Source organism: Cetorhinus maximus, chromosome 16, assembly GCF_964194155.1.
Source record: "Cetorhinus maximus chromosome 16, sCetMax3.hap1.1, whole genome shotgun sequence".
Lineage (NCBI taxonomy): Eukaryota > Metazoa > Chordata > Chondrichthyes > Lamniformes > Cetorhinidae > Cetorhinus > Cetorhinus maximus.
In genome coordinates this window covers 86,415,935-86,441,227 of record NC_135894.1, presented here as the reverse complement: position 1 = coordinate 86,441,227, position 25,293 = coordinate 86,415,935, and the positions used below count along the sequence as shown (strand labels likewise).

The following is a 25,293-nucleotide window of genomic DNA, read 5'->3' as shown; positions in this document are numbered from 1 at the left end:
GGTGGAGGTGTTGAGGGATCAAGCTTGGGTAGATGTAGCAAATCAAGGGGTAGGGTCAAGACAGGAGAGCAAAATAGTAACATGGGAAATGAGTGTCAGAGAATGGCAGGCAGGGACAGAGAGAAAACCTAAGAATACGCCAACAGTCAAGACTAAGGGCAGAATTTTGCCCTTGATGAGCGTGCGGGCCCCACCGACTCGGTGGCGGGCGCACAGCCGACCCCCGCCGCCGAAACGGGGCCCACCGCCATTTTGAGTGGGCGGGCCAATTAAGGCCCGCCCGACAGGAAGTACTATGCGCTTCCTGTGCAGGGGGGGAGGGAATCCTCAGCTGTCAAAAAATGCGCTCTTTCGTGCATGCGCGCAAAAGAGCGCACTGCTGCCTGAGACTAAGTGCTGTCTCAGGGAGATTAGTGACAGTGTACAAAACTTAAAAAATAGAAAAATAAAAATATTATTAACATGTCCCCCTCAGGTGACAATGTCACACGAGATGGGACATGTTAATAAATATCACATTACATTTATTAGTTTTTAAAAAGGAAGATGAAACCTCATCCCGCCAGTGGATGAGGTTTCACATATTATCACAAGCCCGCTGGGGCTCCTGGCCTGCCCACCAGCCTAAAGGTTGGATGGGCAGGGCCTTTAATTACTTTAATTACCCTGTCAATGGCCTCAATTGGCCGTTGACAGGTCGGTGGGGAGACAGCTGATTTCGCTGTCCGCCCGCCTTCCTGAAAATTTAAAGGGACCGGGATGAAGTCAGGGGTTCTTCCCGACATCATCCCGCGTCATTTCCCTGTCAGCGAGCAGGCCCCACCCCCAAATCGCCGACAGGAAAATTCTGGCCTAAATGTTACAAAGATGTTACAGAAGACATAACTAAAATCTTTGATCTCAATGCCCGTCACATTCATCGCAAAGTAAGTGAATTGATAGCATACATTGAAATAAATAAATATGATCAGATAGCCATTACAGAGACATGGCTGCAGGATGACAAGGATTGGGTCCTTGAGGGATATATGATGTTCAAGGAGAATGGGAAGCTAAGTAAAGGTGAAGGGGTAGCACTGTTAATCAAGGATGGCATTGGTCCAATAATTAAAGATGTGTCACAAAGGTATAATAATTCTCATAATATTATTGTGATTTATTGTAAAAGTAGGTTAATAGTGGGGTTTGGATAGTTTCTCCCTGTGTGTCTGTATGTGTGGGATTTAATTGAATTGGAGACAGCTGGTCTGGAGGCTTTTGATTCATCGAAAGAAGCTTGGTTTGAAATGGTAAGTATGTAAACATGGCTTAAATTTTGTAAGGTGAAATGAGGAGAATTTGCATTTTTAGATAAATCAGGGTAGTTTGAATTTCAAAGAGATGGTAGGATGTTACACCTAGCCAGAGTAGCTAGGCCAAGCTGTGTGTTTATTTTTGCCAAAGGTACTGATAGTATTAGCACCATGAAAAGATTTATATTATGAGGAAGGTAAAGTTCCAGAGACATATGGGAATAATGGAATTTGCATTAAAAGGGAGAAACATATACATATATAAAGAAGAGGCTATGTGTCCGAGAGGGGAGGGCATTGCACGATCTACCAAAAGTATGTGTTTATGCATTAAGCTGCTGTCTACAGAAACCGAAGCTGGGAAAAGCCACTTTGAATTCTACTGTCCAGGATATTGTGTTTGACTTGCCTGGGTCTGTTTAAATCTATTTTTTATCGATAACTTAAAGCGGAGGAGGGCGTCGGGCGGAGGGGGGTGTAACTGGAAGCCAGATTAATTAGGGGTTTTAAGAGTTATTATAGTCGTAAGTTGTATACTTATGTATGTGTTTGAAATCTTTTCTCTTGTTGATAAATATTTACTTTAGTTTTGTAAAAAAAACTCTAGAGTCTTGGTGGATTTATTACTACTGAATTCAAGGCACACATCTCAAAATAAAATACAAATTACAAAATCGCTGTGGCTGCACAATCAAGTTTCCCCCGTGGATTTGATCCGCCTGGCACACATTATCTGCCACGTCGTAACAAATGACCTTGGTTCAGGAGATCAGGATGTAGAATTGGTTTGGGTAGAGATGAGGAATAGTAGGAGAAAGAAATCACTAGTGGAAGTGATCTACAGCTCCCCTAACAGTAACCACAACATAGGACAAAGTACACAAGAAGAAATATTGTGTGCTTGTGATAAAGGGACAGCAATAATCATGGGTGATTTTAATCTACATATAAACTAGAAAAATCAGATTGGCAGACATAGCCTGGATGAGGTGTTCATAGAATGCTTGAGATAGTTTCTTAAAGCAGCATGTTCTGGAACCAACTAGAGAGTAGGTTATATTAGACTTGGTATTGTGTAGGGTGACAGGATTAATTAATGACCTCAAGAGTAAAGGCACTACTAGGTACAGCGACCACAATATGATTAAATTTTACATCCTGTTTGAAAGGGAGAAGAGTGGATCAATGACTAGTATTTTAAACTTAAATAAGGGCAACAATGTGGACATTAAAGCTGAGCTAGCTGAAGTGTACTGGGATACTAGGCTAGGGGATGCTTCAATAGAGAAGCAGTGGCAGACGTTAAAGGGGATATTTCAGAATACACAGAATATGTATATTCCTACTGTAAAAAAATTCTAAGAGGAGGATCCATCATCCGTGGTTAACTAAAAAAGTTGAGGAAAGCAACAAAGTTAAGGAAAAAGCATATAACTGTGCAAAGATGAGTGGCAGGTCAGATAATTGATCAGAATATAAAGAAAGGTAGGGAATGACTAAAAGGCTAATCAAGAGAAAGAAATTAAAGTGTATGAGAGGAAGCTAGAAATGTAAAAACGGATAGCAAGCGTTTCTACAGGTATTTAAAAAGGAAAAGAGTAAGTAAAGTGAGTGTTGGTCCTCTAGAAAGTGACAATGGGGAATTAATAGTATATAAGGAAATGGTAGATGAAATGAACAAATATTTTGCTTCTGTCTTCACTACAGAAGATACAAAAAACATTCCAGTAATAGCTGTAAATCAAGAGGTGGAAGGGAGAGGGCAACTTAGTGAAATTACAATCACTAGGGAAGCGATACTGAGCAAACTGATGGAGCTGCAGGCTGACAAGTCTCCGGGTCCTGGTGGACATCATCCTAGGGTCTTAAACGAGGTGGCTAATGAGGTATTAGATGCATTGGTGTTAATTTTCCAAAATTCGCAAGATTCTGGAAATCTAGACTTGAAAGTATCAAATATAACCCCTCTATTCAAGAAAGGAGGGAGGCAGAAAACAGGAGGCCAGTTAGCTTGACGTCTGTCATGGGGAAGATGTTAGAATTGATCATTAAGGAAGTTATAGCTGGGTACATAGAGAAACTCAAGGTAATCGGGAAGAGTCAGCATGGTTTTCTGAAAGGGAAATCATGTTTAACCAATTTATTGGAGTTCTTTGAAGGAGTAACATGCACTGTGGATAAAGGGGACCTGTAGACGTACCAGGCTTGGATTTCCAGAAGGCATTTGATAAGGTGCCACATCAAAGGTTATTGTGGAAAATAAAAGTTCATGGTGTAGTGGGTAACACATTAGCATGGATAGAAGATTGGCTAGCTGGCAGAAAACAGAAAGTATGCATAAATGAGTCTTTTTCTGATTGGCAGGATGTGATGAGTAGAGTGCTGCAGGGGTCTTTGCTGTGGCCTCAACTTCTTACAATTTATATCAATGACTTAGATGAAGGGAGTGAAGGCATGGTAGCTAAACTTGCAGATGATACAAAGATAGGTAGGAAAGTATGTTGTGAAGAGGACATAAGGAGGCTGCAGACGGATATAAATAGGTTGATTGAGTGGGCAAAAATTTGGCAATGGCGTATAATGTGGGAAAAAGTGAAGTTGTTCACTTTGGCGGGAAGAATAAAAAAGCAGAGGCCGGAATTTTCCAGCACGGCAGGGCCAGCAAGCCATTGAAATGTCCATTCACATCAGCAGGACCGGAAGATCCCTGCACTGTGAGGGGCTGGAAAATCCTGGCCAGAGTATTAATTAAATGGAGAACGGCTGCAGAATTCCGAGGTGCAGAGGGATCTAGGTGTTCTAGTGCATGACTCACAAAAACTTAGTATACAGGTACAGCAAGTAATTAAGAAGGCTAATGGAATGCTATCATTTATTACGAGAAGAATTGAACATAAGACCATAAGACATAGGAGCAGAAATTAGGCCATTTGGCCCATCGAGTCTGCTCCGCCATTCAATCATGGCTGAAATGTTTCTCAACCTCATTCTCCCGCCTTCTCCACGTAACCTTTGATCCCCTTACCAATCAAGAACCTATCTATCTCGGTCTTAAATATACTCAATGACCTGGGCTCCACAGCCTTCTGTGGCAATGAATTCCATAGATTCACCACTCTCTGGCTAAAGAAGTTTCTCCTCATCTCTGTTCTAAAAGGTCTTCCCTTTACTCTGACGCTGTGCCCTCGGGTCCTAGTCTCTCCTACTAATGGAAACATCTTCCCCACGTCCACTCTATCCAGGTCTTTCAGTATTCTGTAAGTTTCAATCAGATCCCCCCTCATCCTTCTAAACTCCATCGAGTATAGACCCAGAGTCCTCAAACGTTCCTCATATGTTAAGCCTTTCATTCCTGGGATCGTTCTCGTGAACCTCCTCTGGACCCTCTCCAGGGCCAGAACATCCTTCCTGAGATTCGGGGCCCAAAATTGCTCACAATATTCTAAATGTGGTCTGACCAGAGCCTTATAAAGCCTCAGCAGCACATCCCTGCTTTTATATTCTAGTCCTCTCGAAATAAATGCCAACATTGCATTTGCCTTCCTAACTACCGACTCAACCTGCAAGTTAACCTTAAGAGAATCCTGGACTAGGACTCCCAAGTCCCTTTGCACTCCAGATTTCTGAATTCTCTCCCCATTTAGAAAATAGTCTATGCCTCTATTCTTCCTACCAAAGTGCATGACCTCACACTTCCCCACGTCGTTTCCATCTGCTACTTCTTTGCTCATTCTCCTAACCTGTCTGCAGCCTCAATACTACCTGTCCCTCCACCTATCTTTGTATCATCTGCAAACTTAGCCAGGATCCCTCAGTTCCTTCATCTAGATCATTAATGTATAAAGTGAAAAGTTGTAGTCCGAACACTGACCCCTGCGGAACTCCACTAGTCACCGGCCACCATCCTGAGAAGGACCTCCTATCCCCACTCTCTGCCTCCTGCCAGACAGCCAATCTTTTATCCATGCTAGTACATTGCCTCTAATACCATGGGCTCTTATCTTACTGAGCAGCCTCCTGTGCGGCACCTTGTCAAAGGCCTTCTGGAAGTCCAAGTAAATAACAACCATTGGCTCTCCTTTGTCTAACCTACTCATTACCTACTCAAAGAATTCTAACAGATTTGTCAGGCATGACCTCCCCTTGATGAAACCATGCTGACTTTGCCCTATTTTACCATGCACTTCCAAGTATTCTGAAATCTCATCCTTAATAATGGACTCTAAAATCTTACCAACGACCGAGGTCAGGCTAATCGGCCTGTAATTTCCCGTCTTTTGCCTCACTCCCTTCTTAAACAGGGGGGTTACATTAGCGATTTTCCAGTCTTCTGGGACCCTCCCTGACTCCAGTGATTCTTGAAAGATCGCCACTAACACCTCCACTATCTCTTCAGCTATCTCCTTCAGAACTCTGGGGTGTAATCCATCTGGTCCAGGTGATTTATCCACCTTCAGACCTTTCAGTTTTCCATAAAAGTAAGAACGTTATGCTTCAGTTATAAGGGGCATTGGTGAGACCACATCTTGAATATTATGTGCAATTTTGGCCTCCTTATTTAAGAAACGATGTAATTGCATTGGAGGCAGTTCAGGGGAGGTTTACTAGATTGATACCTGGAATGAGTGGTTTGTCTTCTGGGGAAAGATTACATAGACTGGGTTTGTTTTCACTGGAGTTTAGAAGAGTGAGGGGTGACTTGATTGAAATATATAAGATCCTGAACAGTATTGACAAGGTGGACGTGGAAAGGATGTTTTCTCTTGTGGGTGAGTCTAGAACAAGGGGGCACTGTTTTAAAATTAAGGGTTGCCCTTTTAGGACAGAGATAAGAAGAAATTTTTTCTCTGAGGGCTGTACAACTTTGAAATTCTGCCTCAGGAGGTGGTGGAGGTTGGGTCATTGAATATTTTTAAGGCGGAGGTAGATACATTCTTGTTACACAAGGAAATCAAAGGTTATCAGGGTAGATGGGAATGTCGAATTTGAAACACAAACAGAAACAGATCAGCCACGATCTTATTGAATGACGGAGCAGGCTTGAGTGGCCAAATTGACTACCCCTGCTCCTATTTTGTACGTTCATGTTGTTAATATAGGGTTCATTGGTTCTGTCGCGTGCATACAGGGTGAATGGGCATGGAAGTACTGGAGTTGGCATGGAAGCGAGGGACCACTGGAGATGGGTGGGGAACATGGGTGGGCATGAAGGGCCATTGGGGATGGGTGGTGCATGAATTGGCATAGGTAAGACATTTTGAAGTTCTTTTTCAAAAGATTCTCACATCCAGACTTTGGTTCACGACTCCCCTGAGGGGCTATGAACCACGAGTCCCTGAGCAACTGACCCAACTCCACGAAAATTGCAGGGGACTATGAGATGCTTATTCCCGCAACAGAGCCAGCCAGGTCAGGAATGCGAGCCCACATTCTGCTCCCATGCCAGCAATAATTAGGGATGGCAGGAATGGGGGTAGGAATCTGGAATCAAGTTCAAAGGCTCTGCGAAAATCCAGCCCAAAATTTTCCAGCTAACTGACTGGTGTCATGCTAACAGATATAGGGCAGAAGACTGCAGCTGTGTTGATTCTTGGTTGTTGGGTTTACATACAGGATCTGGACATATACCCTTATTGCCTTTATGTGGAGGTATTACTGTACAAGAGATTATCATATATCCATTGATTGATAACTAGGAAACAGACAAAATTTGGTTAATACTCTTCATTGAATCAACTCAATGACATAATGTAATACAACCCCTTGCAAGCAGTGATTATGAGATATGGGCACGAATTTAAATGTTATGACAAAGTTGCACACATGTCGTCCTGACTGCTTACGCTAAAGTATGACCAAACTGAAGTTACCCACGAGTTCCCCTGTGTTGTATCTTTTACAAGTTTAATTACGTAAGAAAAAGTCAGTACCATATGTCAACATGCTGTGTATGTCCTGTCCCCACTTAAGCTCATTTAATATTAAATTTGTTGTGCATCTTTTAGATTTCTTAAGACTATTTATCACACTCTGGACATTTCAGACATGTGAGTATTGCATGTCTTATCTCTTCCCACTACATCCATAAGCCTACTCATATTGATATCTCCCTTCATAGTCTTGACTGATCTACTAAATTCCTTAACTCTTCCCATCAATGGTTAATGAGGTAATGCCTCCCATACTCCAGGCCTGATACTGTATAGCCATTGCAGGATTGAATACTTTTAAAAGTTTCCTATCGCTATCCTATTTCCCTTGTAGGTACACTAGCCTGTTCTGAACTGCAATCTAGTTAGAAAGTGCAAGTGTCTGAATGTTGGGTGGGAACTAGCTCAGTGACACCTGGAACAGGCAATAACCTGCAGCCAAACATGAATAATTGAGAGCAATTAATGCTGTGGAACTATACCCTAGTGTTGTCTTTATCTCCACAAAAGGAAAAAGAACTTTTGTAGCACTGTGACAGATCAGATATCTGCACTATTTATTGTCTGAGAACTGTATAGTTGATCTCCTAGAGCATGGCAAATGCAAAGTCAAGACTAAGGCTAATAATTCCTCAGAGCTGACCCACATATAATCATGGTTTCCACTGTATCTGCGGCAAAATTATCGTGGCAGAGCAGGAAGAAAGAGCTCCTAGGAAATTCCTGCCCCAAGAGCACTGTTCAGGTGAAAAGGAAGTAATTTAGTATGCAGATTTAAAGAGAGAAAGACTTGTATTTATATAGTTATGTTCTCGACCACCAGACTTCCCAAAGCGCTTTACAGCCAATAAAGTACTTTTTGATGGATACCCCACTGTTGTAATGTAGGAAACACAGCAAACTCCCACAAACAACAGTGTTACAATGACCATAATCTACTTTCGTGGTGTTGAGGGGATAAATATTGGCCAGGACACAAGCGATAACTCCGCTTTTTTTCCCCCCAAGATAATGCCATGGGATCTTTTATATCGACCCAAGGAGGGAAATGGGGCCTCAGTTTACTGTCTCATCCAAAAGATGGCACCTCCAACAGTGCAGTACTCATTCAATACTGCACTGGAGTATGAGCCTTTATCATTCAAGCCCTGGAGTGGGAATTCAACCTGGAACCTTGGGACTCAAGAGTCACAGCTGACCATCAATATAATTATTTGAATGCAAACTATGTCAGTGCCTTTTCCTGTATCTGCATGAATCTCTCTCTCCCTATTTGTCACGATCTCATAGTGTAAGAATTTTATAATGCAAGCAACCATCATTTTATCAACAAAAACACAGAGGACAGAAATTCAATTGCTTTTTTGTTGAAAACATTAAGGCACTTCCCTTCTCTCTTGCTTTCTCTCTCTCCATCTATCCACTATTTCTCAATCTTTTTCTGAATCCATGCTCTCACCATCTCTACGTAATACACTTTCTGAATTTATAGAACAGAAATTCTGCGACTGATGTGTAAGCATCAGTAACTAGTAAACTGCTGGGTTTTCCTCCTTTCAGATATAAACACATCCACACAAAGTCTCTTAAAACAATTCCATTTTGTCTCAATAGAGGTTTGAAATGTCTCTTGTTTTGAAGAAAACGTGCTAGAAAGTTAACGAAAAGTACACAAATAAGTGGTACTGATACATTCTTAAAGCACGCTGCACATGTTCATACTACACAATCCAAATTCAGCATGCAGTCATGGCTATAGGCAAAACTATCAACAATAATTTGCATTTATATAGCCCGTTTATTGTAGTAAAACTCTGGAAGATGCTTCACAGGAGCAATTATCGACAACAATTTGAAAGCTACATAAAGTTATTATCAGAACAAGTGATCAAAAGCTAGACCAAAGAGGTAGGTTTTACCTCTGAAAGGAAGAGTTGGAGAATACATGGCGGAAGGCTGGCCTGAAGAGTATTGGAACAGTCAAGTTTAGAGGTAACAAAGACGAGGATGAGGGGTTCAGCAACAGACGAATTGAGGCAGGGGCAGAGACAGGTATGTTGCAATGGTCTAAGTAGGGGATCTTGATGATTGAGAATATGGGGTTGGAAGCTCAGCTCAAATAGGACATCATGGTTAGTCTTCTTCGGCCACTAATAGTGGCCCAGGGAACAGAGTTAATGGCAGAGACCAAAGACAATAGCGTTAATCTTTCAAGTATCTAATTGAAGGAAATTTCTGCTCATTTAGTACTGGATGTCAGACAAGCAGTGTGCCAAGTACAAGTCCAGGTATTTGGGAAAGACAGGCCTTCAAGCAAAAATGTTAATGAATGCATTAAAAGAAAACAGGGATAATTTGACAGAAAAAGTGAGCATTGTCAACTATGCAATGTTTTATTTTGTTTAAACCATTATTTTGAACATTGTATATTTCAGTTACTGAGAAAAAAATGGTCGACAAAAATTTCAGAAAGTATTTTGCAAACGACTTTTGAAAACCCAGTGGCCAGTGCAATTATTATTGAATAATTTCTTGAATATTACTGAAAGAAGACATGTTGCCAAAGCTTTTCATTTTGCACTCATCAGGACCAACACAAGAATGCCAGATTTCAAATGATCACAATTTATACTACAGGAGAAAAGGGTGCTGAGTGGTTGGCAAGGCGATGGTGATTGGCTTAGGCATTGCCATGGAGAAAGCACGGGGAACTATATGGCCCCTATCCGCCCCCCCCACCCACCCCAAACCGGCCAAAAAAAAGTTTCTAGGTAATTCAAAGAGGCGCAAGGCTTGAACATACTCCTTTTGTTTGCAGAGAACGGGGTCGCTGTATACAAATGTCACTTCTAGCAAGTGTAAATAAGCCACTTTGAGTTTGACTGATTATCTTAAATTGGTTGTTAGTGTAACTATTAGCACACTCAGGATTGTTCAGCAAGTACAGTATTCCAATCCCATTTCTGACTTGTCTTGTATATGGTTGAAAGGCTTTGGTATTTAGGTGGTACCTCACTAGCTGTAGCATTCCCAACCTTAGCAATAATGTCTATTGTATGTCACTTGGGCCTGAACAATTTTGTGATAGAACTGGGACATCTTTAGTTTTGAAAATACATTTTGCACTGCTACCTACAGGCATAACTGTTACTTACAATGGTGTTTCAATAAAATGTATGCTCTACCAAATTGATATATAGTAGATACATCTTTTACAAAAATCTTTGAGAAATGAAAAATACACTCAGGATAATTTTAACATTTATCATCAAGACAAAGAATGGATGTTACTGAAAGAGCAACCAATTAGGTGCCTCACCCAAACATGGAAAAGAAAATTGAGCAAGGAGTAACATGGGATGGTATTTATTACCCAGAAGCAAAGGATAAATTCTCCCCAATCTATATCAGTCATTTTGACTGCAAAGAGAATCCACATTCCTTGTGTGGAGCTGGAAACGCTTTCAGGAGTCAGTAATCTTTTGTCAGGACAGGTAAACTTTTGTCACTCATCCTGCTTCAGGCTCTGTATTCACACAAGTGTCAGGCATTGGACATCCCCAATGAAAAAATTTAACCACCTTCCCTTGATATTTAAAAGCCTTATCATCGCTGCATCCCTTGCCATCAAAATCCTGGATATCATTCACCAGAAACTTAATTGGACCAGTAGCATAAAAACTGTGGCCAAAAGAGAAGCTCAGAGATTGGGAATTCTACAGAAAGTGAAGCATCAGCTAAATCCCCAAAGCCTTTCCATCATCTACAAGACACAAGTCAGGCGGAATTGTCTCTCCTTGCCTGGATGAGTGCATCTCCAACAACTCAAGTTCGAACATCCAGGACAAAGCAGCCTGCTTGACTATCATCACTCCCTCCAGTGCTGCCCCAACATGGCTCATATTTTTCATCTACAAGATACAATGAAGCAACTTCCCAAAGCTACTTTGACAGCACCTTCTATCCTGCGACCTCTACCGCCTCGAAGGGCAAGGGCAACCGTCACATGGGAACACCATCTACAAATTTCTTTCCAAGTCAATAGACCACCCTGTCATGGAAATACTTTAACCTTCTTTCATCATCATTATGCCAAAATCCTTGAACTCCCCATCCAACTATCGCCATGTGAACCACTGTAGTTCGTAACTACCTTCTCAAGGGCAATTATGGATGAGCACTAAGTACTGGCCTTGCCACCAACACCCATACGCCATGAATAAAAAATATCTTTGAGTGTAAGTGAAGCATTATGTCTTATTATATTCATATAGAAAAAGGAAGTCTGTTAGACAAGTTCTGTAATCAACTATATTATGGATATAATTTGAGCCAGCTAAAGGTACTTCGAAGTATGATTCTTAAATTGCAATAGACAATATATATCAGATGCAAGCATATATATGATCTCTAAAAACATTGGTTATGGCGAGTTGGGAGAATAATCCATTTTGTAACAGTAAGCATGTCATGCCATGTTCATACACAACGTCAGAACTAACAGTACTGACTTTGGCTGTTTAGCAGTACAAGGATCCACTGTAGTTAGCAATATTGATGGGATAGTCTAGCTTTAGTAGTAGACGGATAGACATAGGATGGGTAGCACAGGGGTGGGGTCATTTTGTTTGTAAACATTATGAAAGACATGTGGGGCCATTAATCTTTTGTGGGTGCAAAAGTGTAGCAGCTGTTACTAGGTTAATAATCCAAAGAATGAGTTTAAATCCCACCAGAACAGCTGGAGAATTTGAATTGTTAGAACAATCTAAAATCTATCAATACAATAAAAGACGACAAAGCCATCAAATTATTGTCTAAAACCCAGTGGTTCTCTCGTGTTCTTTATAGAAAGAAAACTGGTGTCCTTACATGGTCTGGCCTGTATGACTCCAGTTCTACACCAACATGATCGACTTTTAACTGGTCTCTGTAGCAGCCTAATAAATCATTTAACTTTATCAAATTTCTTCAAATAGGCAATTTACTGCTTCATTCTCAGGGCAACAAATACCGAGAATGCAAAATAACAAACCTGGGGACTTGAAAGAAAATGGTGGATTGCAGATTGGCAGATTCCAGAGGGCTGTCTCCAGTGGGAAATTGGAAGAGTATATGTCTGACAGCATGAGATGGGGACAAGTTCCTGGAAAATACTATTCTGCTTAAATATTAGTTGCTAATAAGGGTGGTTACTAGTTTTTCCAGAATAAAAGACATACCTGTTTCAAACAGATTTATTTTAAGCCAAAAAATGTAGCCTTTTTTTTGCAACTCAAAAGTGGGAAGTAACAGGGCTTCCAACTAACACCAATAAATGATTCATGTTGATTAAAAACATGCAACACAGCAACCAGACTTCTTCAGCAGCACCTCTAGAGTACAACTGGTGCATGGACCACCTCAGTCACTCGCCATTCTGAGTTGGACAGATTGCCATTGCTTCATCACCCAAGTCAAAATCTTGGAGCTCCCTACCAAACAGCATTGAGTAGCTTCACCACATGGGCTACAATGGTTCAAGGTGACCCACCTACCTTCTCAAGGGCAAGTGTTGGCAAGAATGCTCATGTCCCAAGAATGAATTAAAAACATTAAAGCTGGGTCTCTTCAGCATGTTTGTGAAAGCTGACTCCATAGCTACGAGCAATCTGCATCGTTTACCATGATACTTAGTCTTAGATTACTGTCATGGGTGAGTTTCAGCTCCCAACAGCCGCAAAGGGTTTTTTAAAAAAAAAACTGGCCTTGAAATCTAGATAAGGCTCTGACAGTAAGCCTCAGGTAATGAACAGAAAACCTTTCTGTAAATAATTGCAGCTTACAGGATCTATCGTTTGCACAGCACCGTTCCCATATATTTGAAAAGCAGGCCTACATCACATCAGCCACGTATCGAGCATATTGATTTATGGGGCAAAAGAGAAACAAGCAAAGATGTAGCAGAAATTTAAAGAATTACAGTAAACTGCATCTCAATCTGTTGTGTAATCTATACACTATTGCGTGGAGACTGGAATTAGAAAATGAAGGCTAACTGGGAACCAAAACTAATATGTTCTTCACTTCAGGTTCCAGCTGATGACTTTACTGAACTGATATGGTTGAACCATCTCATGTAATTGAACAGCCTCAAAGCAAGGATTCCTGCTACACTGAAAATTATCAAATCTGAACAGAATTGGTTCTTCCTCAAAGCTTGAAGCCAATGGTCAAGTCTTCACATTTGTTTTGAGTTAGTCTGATGACAATTTTGTTTGTTTTATTAAAACTTCCTGGAACAAATTGTTTCCAACCATTGATAACTAGTTCATTTTAAACTCATCCACTTCAGTCCCCCTCCTGATTGCTAGCCAATGATTCCTGTATGAAAGTCAAAGATTTGCCTTCATACAGTGCCTTCCAGAACCAGACATCCTAAGCACTTTACAGTCAATTAAGACTTTTAAGGTATAGTCACTTTACACTTTAGAAGTGTAATGTAGGAAAGCATTCAAGAACAGGTCTGGACACCTATCATGCTCTATCAACTATTGCTTTCTATTGGGTTCATACAGAATTGAGACACAAGAGGGCTGTTAGTGCATATGGAACAACTTGCCCAGTATTAATAAATGTCTTAAAGCAAATTTGTAGTTTCACCCTCTATATATTGAGCATGCTTTAGCTTCTACTGATGACCGAGGTAATTGAAATCTAAACGGAATACCATGCCAAGATAATCTCAAGTCAGTGAAAATTACGAAAGATAAACATGAATTGCAAGTTCACGTATGTTAAGATTTGTGAACTATTAACACTCCAGACCAGTCTAAGAGAACTCAGCGTTGCACAATTGAAAAAATAATCAGATTGCAAGAATTACCACTAAAAACACCAAAGCACATCAATTACTTCCACATTGGATAGTATCAAATCTATCACTAAGTCTTTATATAAGATTGCACAAGACTTGTATAAAGGTACAAGGTAGATCTTGGAATTTGCATGCGGAGTTTCTTACAAATTTGGTGATGAATTTCTTCCCATATCACAGTGTGAAAATAAAGTTCTGTTTTGGCCAAACATGCTTAAGATCCCAATTTCCACACATAGCCCTACTGCACTGGTGACATCCTTTTACTTTGTGCGCATGTAGTAAGTATAGGATTGCTGATATGGAACATTCAGTTGGTTCACACACAACCCAGGCAAACTTTCATCCCTCACTGAACTACTTTCATCAGCTGTTTAACTATATTACTTATTCCCTTAGTTTAGACTTCGCCTCCAATCTTGCACCCTCCATTAACCTCAGCTTATTTGCAACTGTTGCCTGTACCTGAACTTGCCAACAAGTCCTGCTCATCCAACACTTGTGCTTGCTGACATGAACTGGGAGCCAGCGTAAGTGTCTTGAATTCAAATTCACATTCTAGTGTTCAAATCCCTTCATGGCGAAGCCCCTCCCAAGCTCAGTAATGTTCTTCACTTCTACAACCCTCCACAAACTGTGTTCCTCCAATGCTGGCCTCTTCTACATCCCAATTACCTTCAACCTACCAGTGACAGCTCTGCCTCCAGTTATCTAGGCCCTAAACTATGTAACTTCTTCCTCAAATCTCTCCATCCTCCTGTAAGAATTGCTTTAAAACCCAACTCTTTGACAAAGCCTTTGGTCAACCATCTTGACATCTCCTGGTGTTGCTCAGTTTCAAATATTCTTTAATAACGCTCCCGTGAAGTGCCTCAAAACCTTTTAGTATTTTAATAGTGCTCTATTAAATGCAGGTTATTGTAAATAGTTATTTTTCTTATATTAAAATCATTGTTCCACACCCAACTCAAATATAAATGTTTTTGGAAAAAGAGCAGCCCATTTCCATAACCTAAAAATCCACAAAGTCCACACTTAAGCCATGTATTTTATTGATTTTTTTTTAAATTCACCATTACACAGATACAGCTATGAACAGTCTGTACAATCCTACACAGAACCTGTACCGAAATAGAAACTGAATGCCTCCAATACATGTAAGTTTAATGTTAATACCATAATTCTAAAGTTCCAGTGACTTTTCAGCATGATGTTTTTGAAAACAATGTCAGTAACTATGGGACAAAACATCGACCAAATATGTATAACACTCCTGTTATGCACCCATGGTGGTCAGTCTTTTTCTGTAGGCAACTTCACCTATTCACACTGCTGACATGTCACACTATAAACCCCCAAAACTATCTTACTGAACCCATTCACAGCAGTTTCACAGAAGAAAAAAAGAGAAATCCAAGAAACACTATCACAGACATAGCCAAGACAACATTGCCACAGATTGAGGGAAATCCATGACTAAAGCAGGTTTTATTAGGCAAAGTTATCTATTAAAATTTCAAACAATGGGAACACAAGTTACCTAACATTTAGGTTGTTTAACATACAAATGAGTCTAAAATATTTTCAAAAAAGCCAAAATTAAAACTTTTTTCCCTTAAATGTCCACGACAGTCATGTTAACAAACTGTCTCCACCCATGGAATGTTACGTCATATCTGGATTAAAAAGTGACTTTCAAAGCTTTCAAACTCACTAACATATATCAATAGTGTGTTTGTGGATTTCATGGTAAAATCCTTGTAACATCCAAGTACACAATTCTTTTATCTTTAATATAAAAAAATTAACATTTACAGACATGAACATCTTTAGATGTAAAATGGGTGGCGGCGGAAGGAAGAACAGGTGTAGTTGTGCTGGGATTCCCTCCTATTTCAAATTGTGTTGCCTATTATTGAACTACTAAAACCTTGCATTTACAAAATAGTTGATAAAAATATTCCTCTGAATTGTACAAGAGGTACATCGACCAAAGATAAGGGACAAGACAGATGTTATTCTGACTTGGCTTCGTTCTCTCCAGCAGCAGGTGCCTGCAAAATATGAATGTGCATTAATATCCAAAGTAAACAAAAATTCATATGATCATTTTGATTAATTTATTTACCTCGTCGTTTTTCCGTTCACCGTTTTCTGCGGGTACAGAATCATCAGTGGCTTCTTGATTAGCCTGTGGGGGATTTGCTTTTGCTGCTCTGGCCTTGGTTTTTTTCTGCAGAAGAAAAGCAGTTCTAGGGCATGTTTCAGAAAAAAGATGTTTCAGAATTTAGAAAAAACAACAAAAACTCACCTGAGCAGCCGGTTTCTTTTTTGGGTTTTCACTGGGTGGTTTTGTACGTCTCTGAGAAGTTAGAAGATAATAGTCAGCCACATTAAAAAAAAGCTTTACTTGAATAAAAAAAAAGTACATCTGCTTTACAACTTACCTTCCTCAATTGCATGGAACTTTGTGGTGGGGACTATAAAAGAACAAAACATTAGTAATTTATAAAATAGAAATACACATTCTCCCCAAAGATTGACACCTTGCACTTATATGTCACTTGCACACACACATCAATCTAAACGTCTCTGCTGCAACTGAGCTTAAAAACTATGGGGAAATGCAGTTGCCAAATTGAAGCTGCCAAGAATCCATCGATTCTGGGCACTTTTACTTTCTTAGTAACAGCATTAATGCAGCATATACACAAGAAAGGCAGCATAACTTCACTTTAACTGAAAAAAAACTAGTAAAGCAATTTATATTTTCAGTAGTGGTGAAGGAGGCAATGACATTGCTTCAAAATAAAACAATTTCAAATTAGTTTTATGACGTTTGTAAAAGTGGTTAGATAGCTCCTTTAGTAATTTTAACTAGATATTTATAGTATGCAGGTAATGGGCTTTTAATGTTTCAAAACACATCAAGCCTGTTGCATAACTACAATCTAAGACAAGGCACATCAGACTTTTGTAACTCAAACTACCAAACATATGGACTAAAACTGTACGATCTTGCCAGCAATGTAATAAAAATGCATCTTACTTTGTCTATTACTGTATCAGAGGCCTGTTAAATAAAAGATATGGCAGTTAAAAAAATAAATAATTTAATAGCTCAACAACAACGTCACGGAGGGAAAGGAAGAGAAAGCCTTCAGGACAAGGATGGTACTGCTGAAGTGTTTGCAAACAGTACAGAGCCCGTAAGATCTAGGCAACTGACGCGTCGGAGGGAGGATGTAGAGCGCAGCAAGGGACGTAATGCAAATCCTTCCCGCCTATTTGTAACCTGCTGGACGAACTTCAGAACTCCGTGTTGCATTCTCGCCACTCTAAATGGTTATACAGAACATTCGAGATTCTGAATGGAGCTGCCAGTTTGCAGAGTGGAGCAGCGACAGCCTAAAAGCAACATGGCTCTTTACAACTACCAAACACCCCCCCCCCCCTCTCTCCTCCCCCTTTGTCTGCGGGAAAAGCCCGCCTAAAAAAAAGGTACGGGGAGGAAAACATTTTTTGTGCGGGAGGTAATAACGCACCGTTTTAAGTCATTTACTGAAAAGATTTTGACCTTCCACAGAATACATGGAAACGCTTTTTATTTTTTTTTGCGGCGTGTTTCTTACCAGATTGCTCCAGATTTTTTTTTATATTTAAAAAAAAACAATCCGATTTACTTCACCACAACAGGAAATTTAAAAAAATACGATGCGCCATTAAATTCCTTGCCCGAAAACACTGCAGAATTCTGAATACAATTACACGCAAAAGTCAAACATGCGATACACTCGCAATTTCTTTCACCCCCCGCCCCTCTTTTTTTTTTGGAAAATCCGCTTATTCTCTCTTTAAGCAAAAAAAAACGAAATTAAAACTACTCACCGCCTTCTTAGGCATGTTTGGAAAGCTTTTTTTTTAATTAAAAAAAAAATGTTATAACGAAAAATTAAAATTTAGGTAAGGGGGGGGGGGCGGAGGAAAATAAAAAAAACGAGAAGGCAAACAGATTGCAGTCCTGAAACATCAAGTTGTACAGGCAGCCCCCCGAATCCTATACAACTACCTTGTTACAATACAACTATGGAACGTTAATACATCCAAACCAACTAGTTCCAACCAGATTCGTTCCTTTACTCAATGTCAACGAACGTGATAATGGGATCCCGCCGCTGATTGGCCGCCCCGGCTTATTAACATGCATTCAAACCATAACGAGCGACCCGATTGGCGTTGGCGCGCCGTCAATCATGAAGCCCCGCCCCCTTCCTCCTTGTCCTCCTCTCCCTCCCCCCCCCCCTCCCTTCCCCAGCCTTTTACATGTTCGGCTGAGGCGGGCCGCTCAGCGAAGGGAGCTTTTCTGATTGGCGCTGTCCTCTGACATGGAGATGGGGGGGGGGCGGTGGGTTTTTATTTTTTTGCTGCCTTCAACAAAGGCACCATGAAAACCTATCCGTTTCTCTTTTTAATTTATAATACTGATTTCAAATCCATTGTATCCCCCCCTCTCTCTCTCTCTAGTTATCTCACACTTAAATCGACCAATTGACAAGCAAAGTCCTTTAAATTAGGGGTTGGGAGGGGGCTGTTGATGTCCATTGAGAGGAATGACTGGAGTTTTAACTCTGCTCTTGTCGTGAGTCTATTTTTTTTGGGGTGGGGTTAAATTATTAGCAACATGGCGGAGAGCTATGCGTGGTTGTTAGTGCTTGGTTCAGTTCTGCTATGCAGTCTGTTCAAGATGCTGCTGCCGACCCTTTCCTCACTTGTAAGTATCCATCTGCAAGCCTAGACCAACGATAACGGTCACATTACTTCTTCAATGCAATGTACCACCATTTCAAATTATAATGTCAACCCCCCCACCCTCTCCACCACCCTCTCCTCCTACCTCCTGTACTGATATTGCAGTGAAGAAAAATATTTAACTAGCAGCGGAAAACGAAGTCAAGTTTTGGAAGGAGTCTTATATGACGTTAATGGTTTGCTGTTCTGTACAACCAAAAAAAAATAAAATGCATTCCAAGCAAAATTAGAGACGAGTTCCTTTTGAACAGCACCCGAGTCGCTGGTGATTTTTATATATAAATGAAGCTAGGGTTATTTGGAATGAGTAAGATTTGTAGGGAAAGGTGTGTCGTAAACTAAAATTAATGATTCTTGTGATCTATTAAATTAAGCCTAAAACCAAGGGGTTTGCCTTGGATTGGTGAGTAGCTGCCAATAGCTTGAGAAACATATCTATTTATGGAAGGCCATGTCTACTTTTTGAAGACTGAAACTTTGTATAACTCGCTTTTATTGTAGGTGTATTTTGTGGCTTTACTTATTTTGTAGATTAGGGAAGAGGAATAAAGCTGATCACCAAAACTAAAGTACAACATTTAAAATTATTTATATAGAAAATCCAGATGGTAATTACCTAAAATATATCAAATATATATGTTCAGTTTAACACAAGGTATTGTGTTAAACTGAGCAGCTAATATTTTCAGAAATTAAGACTTTTTATATGGTGGATAATGTAATGACATAATTAAAATGTTCTGCCAGTTTAGTTTTAATCAATTTTATGGGTTCGGAAGTTGTTTAAATGAATATGTGTAATATTGTCACTTGAAAGCACAGATTGAATCTGGAGGCAAACTTACATCAATTTCTTCAAACATCCAAAGTAGGAAGAGTCTGGCAATTTTTTGCTTATTTAAAATTGACATCACTGGAAAGTGAAAATTTCTGAAGAGCAAATTCACCTGATCTGTTTTTAAAAGTGAAATAAGGATTGTAACTCTAAGCTTAAGTCAACTAAATTTGTAATTGACTTCAACCATTTTCACAATCAAAATTATTCAAGTAGGAGGACAAACTGCTAATTTTTCCTCTGTGCCCCATTTCTTCCCCCCCCCACCCCAAACAAAAGTAATTCAAGTGTTAGGATGAAATGAAGGCTTAAAACTATATAATTTGTCATAGCTTTTTTATTAGATAAAAAAGCAAGCATACACAGTAAAACTGACAATAGTATGACAGTAATCTGCATCCAAAAGAGAGAAAAATGGTCTAACACTGTTGAATGAAGACTTTTTTTCATAATTTAAAGCAAAAACAGATCTTGTAGCACAATAGGTGTCAAACATTGCATAGGGCATGTTTGTCCTGCTGAACATGTTGACACATGTAATATTTTTTGTTCCTAAACTTGGTGCATACCTCTACTTGAATTTAATTGAGAAGTGGCGTAAGATGCGCCTGTAACACAAAATTGCAGTTTACAAGTACCTGAAGGTACAGAACATAAGATTCCTGGTAGTAATTTTGGGAAAAGGATCAAGGTTTCAGTTACCTGATAAGTGTGTTAATTTTATTCAGAAAACTTTTTGAAACCATTTTTCTTTGCTGCATTTTGAAATTAATAGTTGTGTGGCAGAAATATGTGATCATGTAGGATAGTTTTTTTCAGAAAGCGTATTGTAACTTCAAAATATATAGATGCTAATTTGCTTCCCTCCCCAGAAATGTTCAGTCCACTATTGGCATGTAGGAAGGGATAGGACAAATCCTACCATATGCCTGGTGACATTGATGGGGAGGCATAGCTGGCTGCCATCTGTTGTAACATTTCGGGGTCTTCAGTGGACTCAGCTGAATGTTTATTTAATGAGGTGAATATTTTTTCAGATTTGTTTTCAGATTGCAAGAGGATGTAGTATAAAAATAGCGTGCTACTAAAACTTTTGTGAAGATTGTAAGATTATTGAAGGAGCTGGATCTGGGTCAGAGAATTGTTTTGAGGTTTGCACATTCCTAAAGAGATACTTCAAAGCAGTCCACAATAGGTTTTCTGTTTTGACCAATGCTTCAAACTGGCTGGTCTACTTGTGAATCAGCTGTATCCCCTCAGTGTTCTAAGTACTGCCTTCACTACAGGCATGCCCTAACATTCTGTTGCTCAGCCTAACTGTTGCAAATGGTGGCTTGATAGGGTAACAGGAATGTTAGTCCACTGGGGTTTTCTTTTAATGTGTAACAGTCGTTTTCATTCTATTGAAACATTGCCATTGATGAATTCTGCTGTTGGAAATCTATGGTGCTGCATTTATTTTGATATCTGGATCATTTATATTCTGGAATGGGAAAACTTGGGTTGACGTTTAGTTTCTTGTGAAATTCAGCCAGTCAGAGCAAACACTGACATGTTAATCAGGTGGTCAAATTCAGATAACAATTGTGCCAAAGCAACTGTGGATGCTACCAGGTAATGGGAGGTAACCAGTTTTAAACTTAACTGAGTGATCATAGGACCTCTCTCTGTATTTTACATTGTATCAGAACTGATTAATGACCACTTGGTACTGTGTATTCAAAGTGTTCATTGGATTATATTTAAAGCTTGATTTAGTTTGCCTTCATAAAGCAGTAAATTAGAAAACTGTTAGTATAACTGTCTGCATTTATGAATCCACAATGAGAGAAGGCCATTGATGCCATATGTGTTAGCCCTATCCTTTGGCTGGTTTCATGCCTGTCAAGCAACTTGTTAGTCCTTCAGCTGTCTCCTGAGAGGCAGAAGCTGGAGATGTGTAACTAATTCAGGAGTCCTTAAAAAAAAAAATCCCTCTGCTCCCAAGTTCCAATGTCAGACTGAACAATTTTCCAGAATTACTTGCTCTTCTATATGTTGTGGTCACCTCATTTTCCAGAAATCCACCTCATGCCTTTTTGAAAGACTATCCTGTTTGTCATCTGTCTGTAGGAATGGAATTGGCAGGGAAAAGGATTGCTAACTTTTTTTTCAAAAGAATGTACTGTATTCACACACTTTTTGAAATGATAGGTAGTTAACATTGTAACTAGCTGACATCTTATTGATTCATGGAATAGTACAGCAAAGAAGGCTGCGATTCAGCCCATCGAGTCAGCGCTGGCTCTTTTGAAGAGCAGTTTAGTTAGTTCCACTCGCCATCTCTTGCCCCATATGCTTGTTTTTTTTCCTCCAAGTATCTATCTAATTCCTTCTTTGAAAACTAGTATTGAAACTGTTTCCACCACTATCAAGCAGTGCATTGAAAATTCTAACCAGTCCTTGCGTAACATTTTTTTCTCATGTTGTCTTTTAACAATTGCCTTATATTTATGCGCTCTTGTTCAGAAGAAAATCGAAAAACAGAGTTCTGAAGAAGAGCCATGTTGGAATCAGAAATGTTAATTTTGTTTCTCTCTCTACAGATGCTGCCAGACCTGCTGAGTTTTTCCAGCACTTTTTTGTTTTTATTTCAGATCTCCAGCATCTGCAGTATTTTCCTTTTTATTACCATCTAGGACAAAGCCCACTAGATTGATACCCCTATCCACCACCCTGAACATTCCCTCCTTCCAGTGTGTAGCATCCAAAAGACTCACTGTAGCAACTCACCAAGTATTCTCCAACAGCTCCTTCCAAGCCCACGACCTCTACCACCTAGAAGGACAAGGGCAGCAGACGCATGGGAACACCACCATGTATGAACTCAGTGGTTCATGAAGGGGACTGATGCTGCCTTTTCAAAGGCAATTAGAGATGGGTAATAAATGCTGCCCTTGCCACTGCCACCTCCATCCCTTGGAAAAGTGATGGTTTCTTGGTTGTATAATTTTATACATAAAGGCTGATGTTTTGGGTTTCTGTGTTGAGTGAGGGCCTATCGTGTAATTATTAGTTCTGCCCCTGAATTTCAATCCTTAGTCAGTAGCACTATACTTAATAGCACCACCTACCTGTCTAATACCTTTAGACCTCTTAGACCACCCACTGTTTTCAACATTAGACTGTGTACAGATGTTTCGCTAAGTGAACCTGACCATTACTGCAGCGCAGTAATGTTCAATTGTTTTGAAATAATACAGCTCAAACATCTACTATTAAACTTCATCTCATCAAGAAACTAATATCCTAACTAAAATTACAAGGGCGCCCTTTAGTTGTACAGTACTGTAACTCAGGAGTGTAAGTTAAAGGGCAATGTTAAGCCAACACCCAGTAAAAGTAAAATGCTCAGATCACTTATAGGAGTGACTGGTACCATTGAACTGGAGCTAGTGTCTACGATGACACCAATTTGTAATAGACTGCTGGGAACTGATCTCCACCATCTCCTCCAGCATGCTCCACAGCTTTGAATACACTGTGGAAAAGTAAAATTTCTGGACATTGCCAACCTTGCCTTCTGCTTCCCCATCTGTGAATGGCACCTAGTTTTACACACTGTTTACTTCTATAATGCCAATGCATAAAATAAATATTAGAACATATTGTTGCCTAAGTGTCTAGTGAGTGCACGTGCGAGAGAGTACAAACCCAAGTCTATAACTCACTGATTGCAAGGAAAGCATCTGCCTAAAATAAGATTGTTGAGTTATAGATGCAGATAACCACATAGAAATATGATGTGGCTCATAAGAGAGCTGGCTCAAAGAAGAGCAGGACTGAGTATTAAATATTCCTGGATACAAGATGTTCAGAAAAGATAGGGAAGGGGTGGCAGTACTGATTAAGGAGACCATTGCAGTGCTAGAGAGGGAGAATATGTCCCAGAGGAGTCGAGGACAGAATCTGGTTAGAGCTAGGGAGCTCAACAATTATATTGCTTGGTGTAACCTATAGGCCACCGACTAGTGGGGAAAAATGTAGAGGAACAAATTTGCAAGGAAATTAGAGAGAAGCAAGAACTATAGAATAGATATAATGGGGGAACTTTGATGATCTGATCATAGGCTGGGATAATAGCGTAAAGGGCAAAGAGGGGCAAGAGTTCCTTGAGTGTGTTCAGGAGAATTTTCTACATTTTCCAGTCAAATAAGAAAGGTTGCACTGCTCGACCTGGTTCTTGGGAATGAGGTGGGCCAAGTGGATTGAGTGGCAGTAGGGGACAGTGATTATTGTATCATAAAGTTTAGGTTGGCTATGGAAAAGGACAAAGAACAATCCAGAGTAAGAATAGTTAACAGGGGAAAAGTGACTTCTATGGTGGGGAACTGGCACTAGGTAAATTCCTCCAATGGATAACCCACACAGACATAATGGGCCAAATGGCCTCTTTCTGTGTTGTAACAATAATTCAGTGATTGTTCCCATCTTTGACTCTTGATCTCAGTGAACTTTGAGGTGGTGGAGAACCAAAGCTGAATTCAGTATTCCAAATGTGGTAATACTGAAACTAATAAAAACAAAAAACTACTGCGGATGCTGGAAATCCAAAACAAAAACAGAATTACCTGGAAAAGCTCAGCAGGTCTGGCAGCATCGGCGGAGAAGAAAAGAGTTGACGTTTCGAGTCCTCATGACCCTTCAACAGAACTGAGTAAAATTAGGAGAGGGGTGAAATATAAGCTGGTTTAAGGTGGGGGGAGAGAAGTTGGGGGGGGGGTGGTGGTTGTAGGGACAAGCAAACAGTGATAGGAGCAGATAATCAAAAGATGTCACAGACAAAGGAACAAAGAGGTGTTGAAGGTGGTGATATTATCTAAGAGAATGTGCTAATTAAGAATGGATGGCAGGACACTCAAGGTACAGCTCTAGTGGGGGTGGGTTGGAAAGACTGACAGGGCATTACAGGTATAGATTTAAAAATAATGGAAGTAGGTGGGAAAAGAAAAATCTATATAAATTATTGGAAAAAAACAAAAGGGAGGGGAAAGAAACGGAAAGGGGGTGGAGATGGAGGAGGGAGTTCAAGATCTAAAGTTGCTGAATTCAATATTCAGTCCAGAAGGCTGTAACGTGCCTAGTCGGAAGATGAGGTGCCGTTCCTCCAGTTTGCGTTGGGCTTCACTGGAACAGTGCAGCAAACTAAGGACAGACATGTGGGCAAGAGAGCAGGGTGGAGTGTTAAAATGGCAAGCGACAGGGAGGGTTGGGTCTTTCTTGTGGACAGACCGCAGGTGTTCTGCAAAGCGGTCGACCAGTTTACGTTTGGTCTCTCCAATGTAGAGGAGACCGCATTGGGAGCAACGAATGCAGTAGACTAAGTTAGGGGAAATGCAAGTGAAATGCTGCTTCACTTGAAAGGAGTGTTTGGGCCCTTGGACGGTGAGGAGAGAGGAAGTGAAGGGGCAGGTGTTGCATCTTCTGCGTGGGCATGGGGAGGTGCCATAGGTGGGGGTTGAGGAGTAGGGGGTGATGGAGGAGTGGACCAGGGTGTCCCGGAGGGAACGATCCCTACGGAACGCCGCCAGG

The 25,293-nt window shown here is 40.3% G+C and overlaps 1 protein-coding gene and 1 long non-coding RNA gene across 2 annotated transcripts in view; one reads left to right on the top strand and one right to left on the bottom strand.

The window, feature by feature from the left end:
- Positions 1–15,113: 15,113 nt before the first annotated feature.
- Positions 15,114–18,375, bottom strand: LOC144691790 (uncharacterized). The gene is made up of 6 exons (XR_013579218.1): positions 17,967–18,375; positions 17,128–17,151; positions 16,526–16,558; positions 16,390–16,440; positions 16,207–16,311; positions 15,114–16,132 (listed from the first exon to the last, which is right to left on the bottom strand). It is a non-coding gene; the product is annotated as an uncharacterized LOC144691790 (long non-coding RNA).
- A 311-nt stretch (positions 18,376–18,686) lies between these two features.
- Positions 18,687–25,293, top strand: part of get1 (guided entry of tail-anchored proteins factor 1) — a 44,574-nt gene continuing 37,967 nt past the window's right edge. Inside the window, exon 1 of the mRNA XM_078560276.1 lies at positions 18,687–18,849. Coding sequence (XP_078416402.1) covers positions 18,760–18,849 — 90 coding nt within the window. The 5' untranslated portion in view covers positions 18,687–18,759. The remainder of the gene's footprint in view (positions 18,850–25,293) is intronic.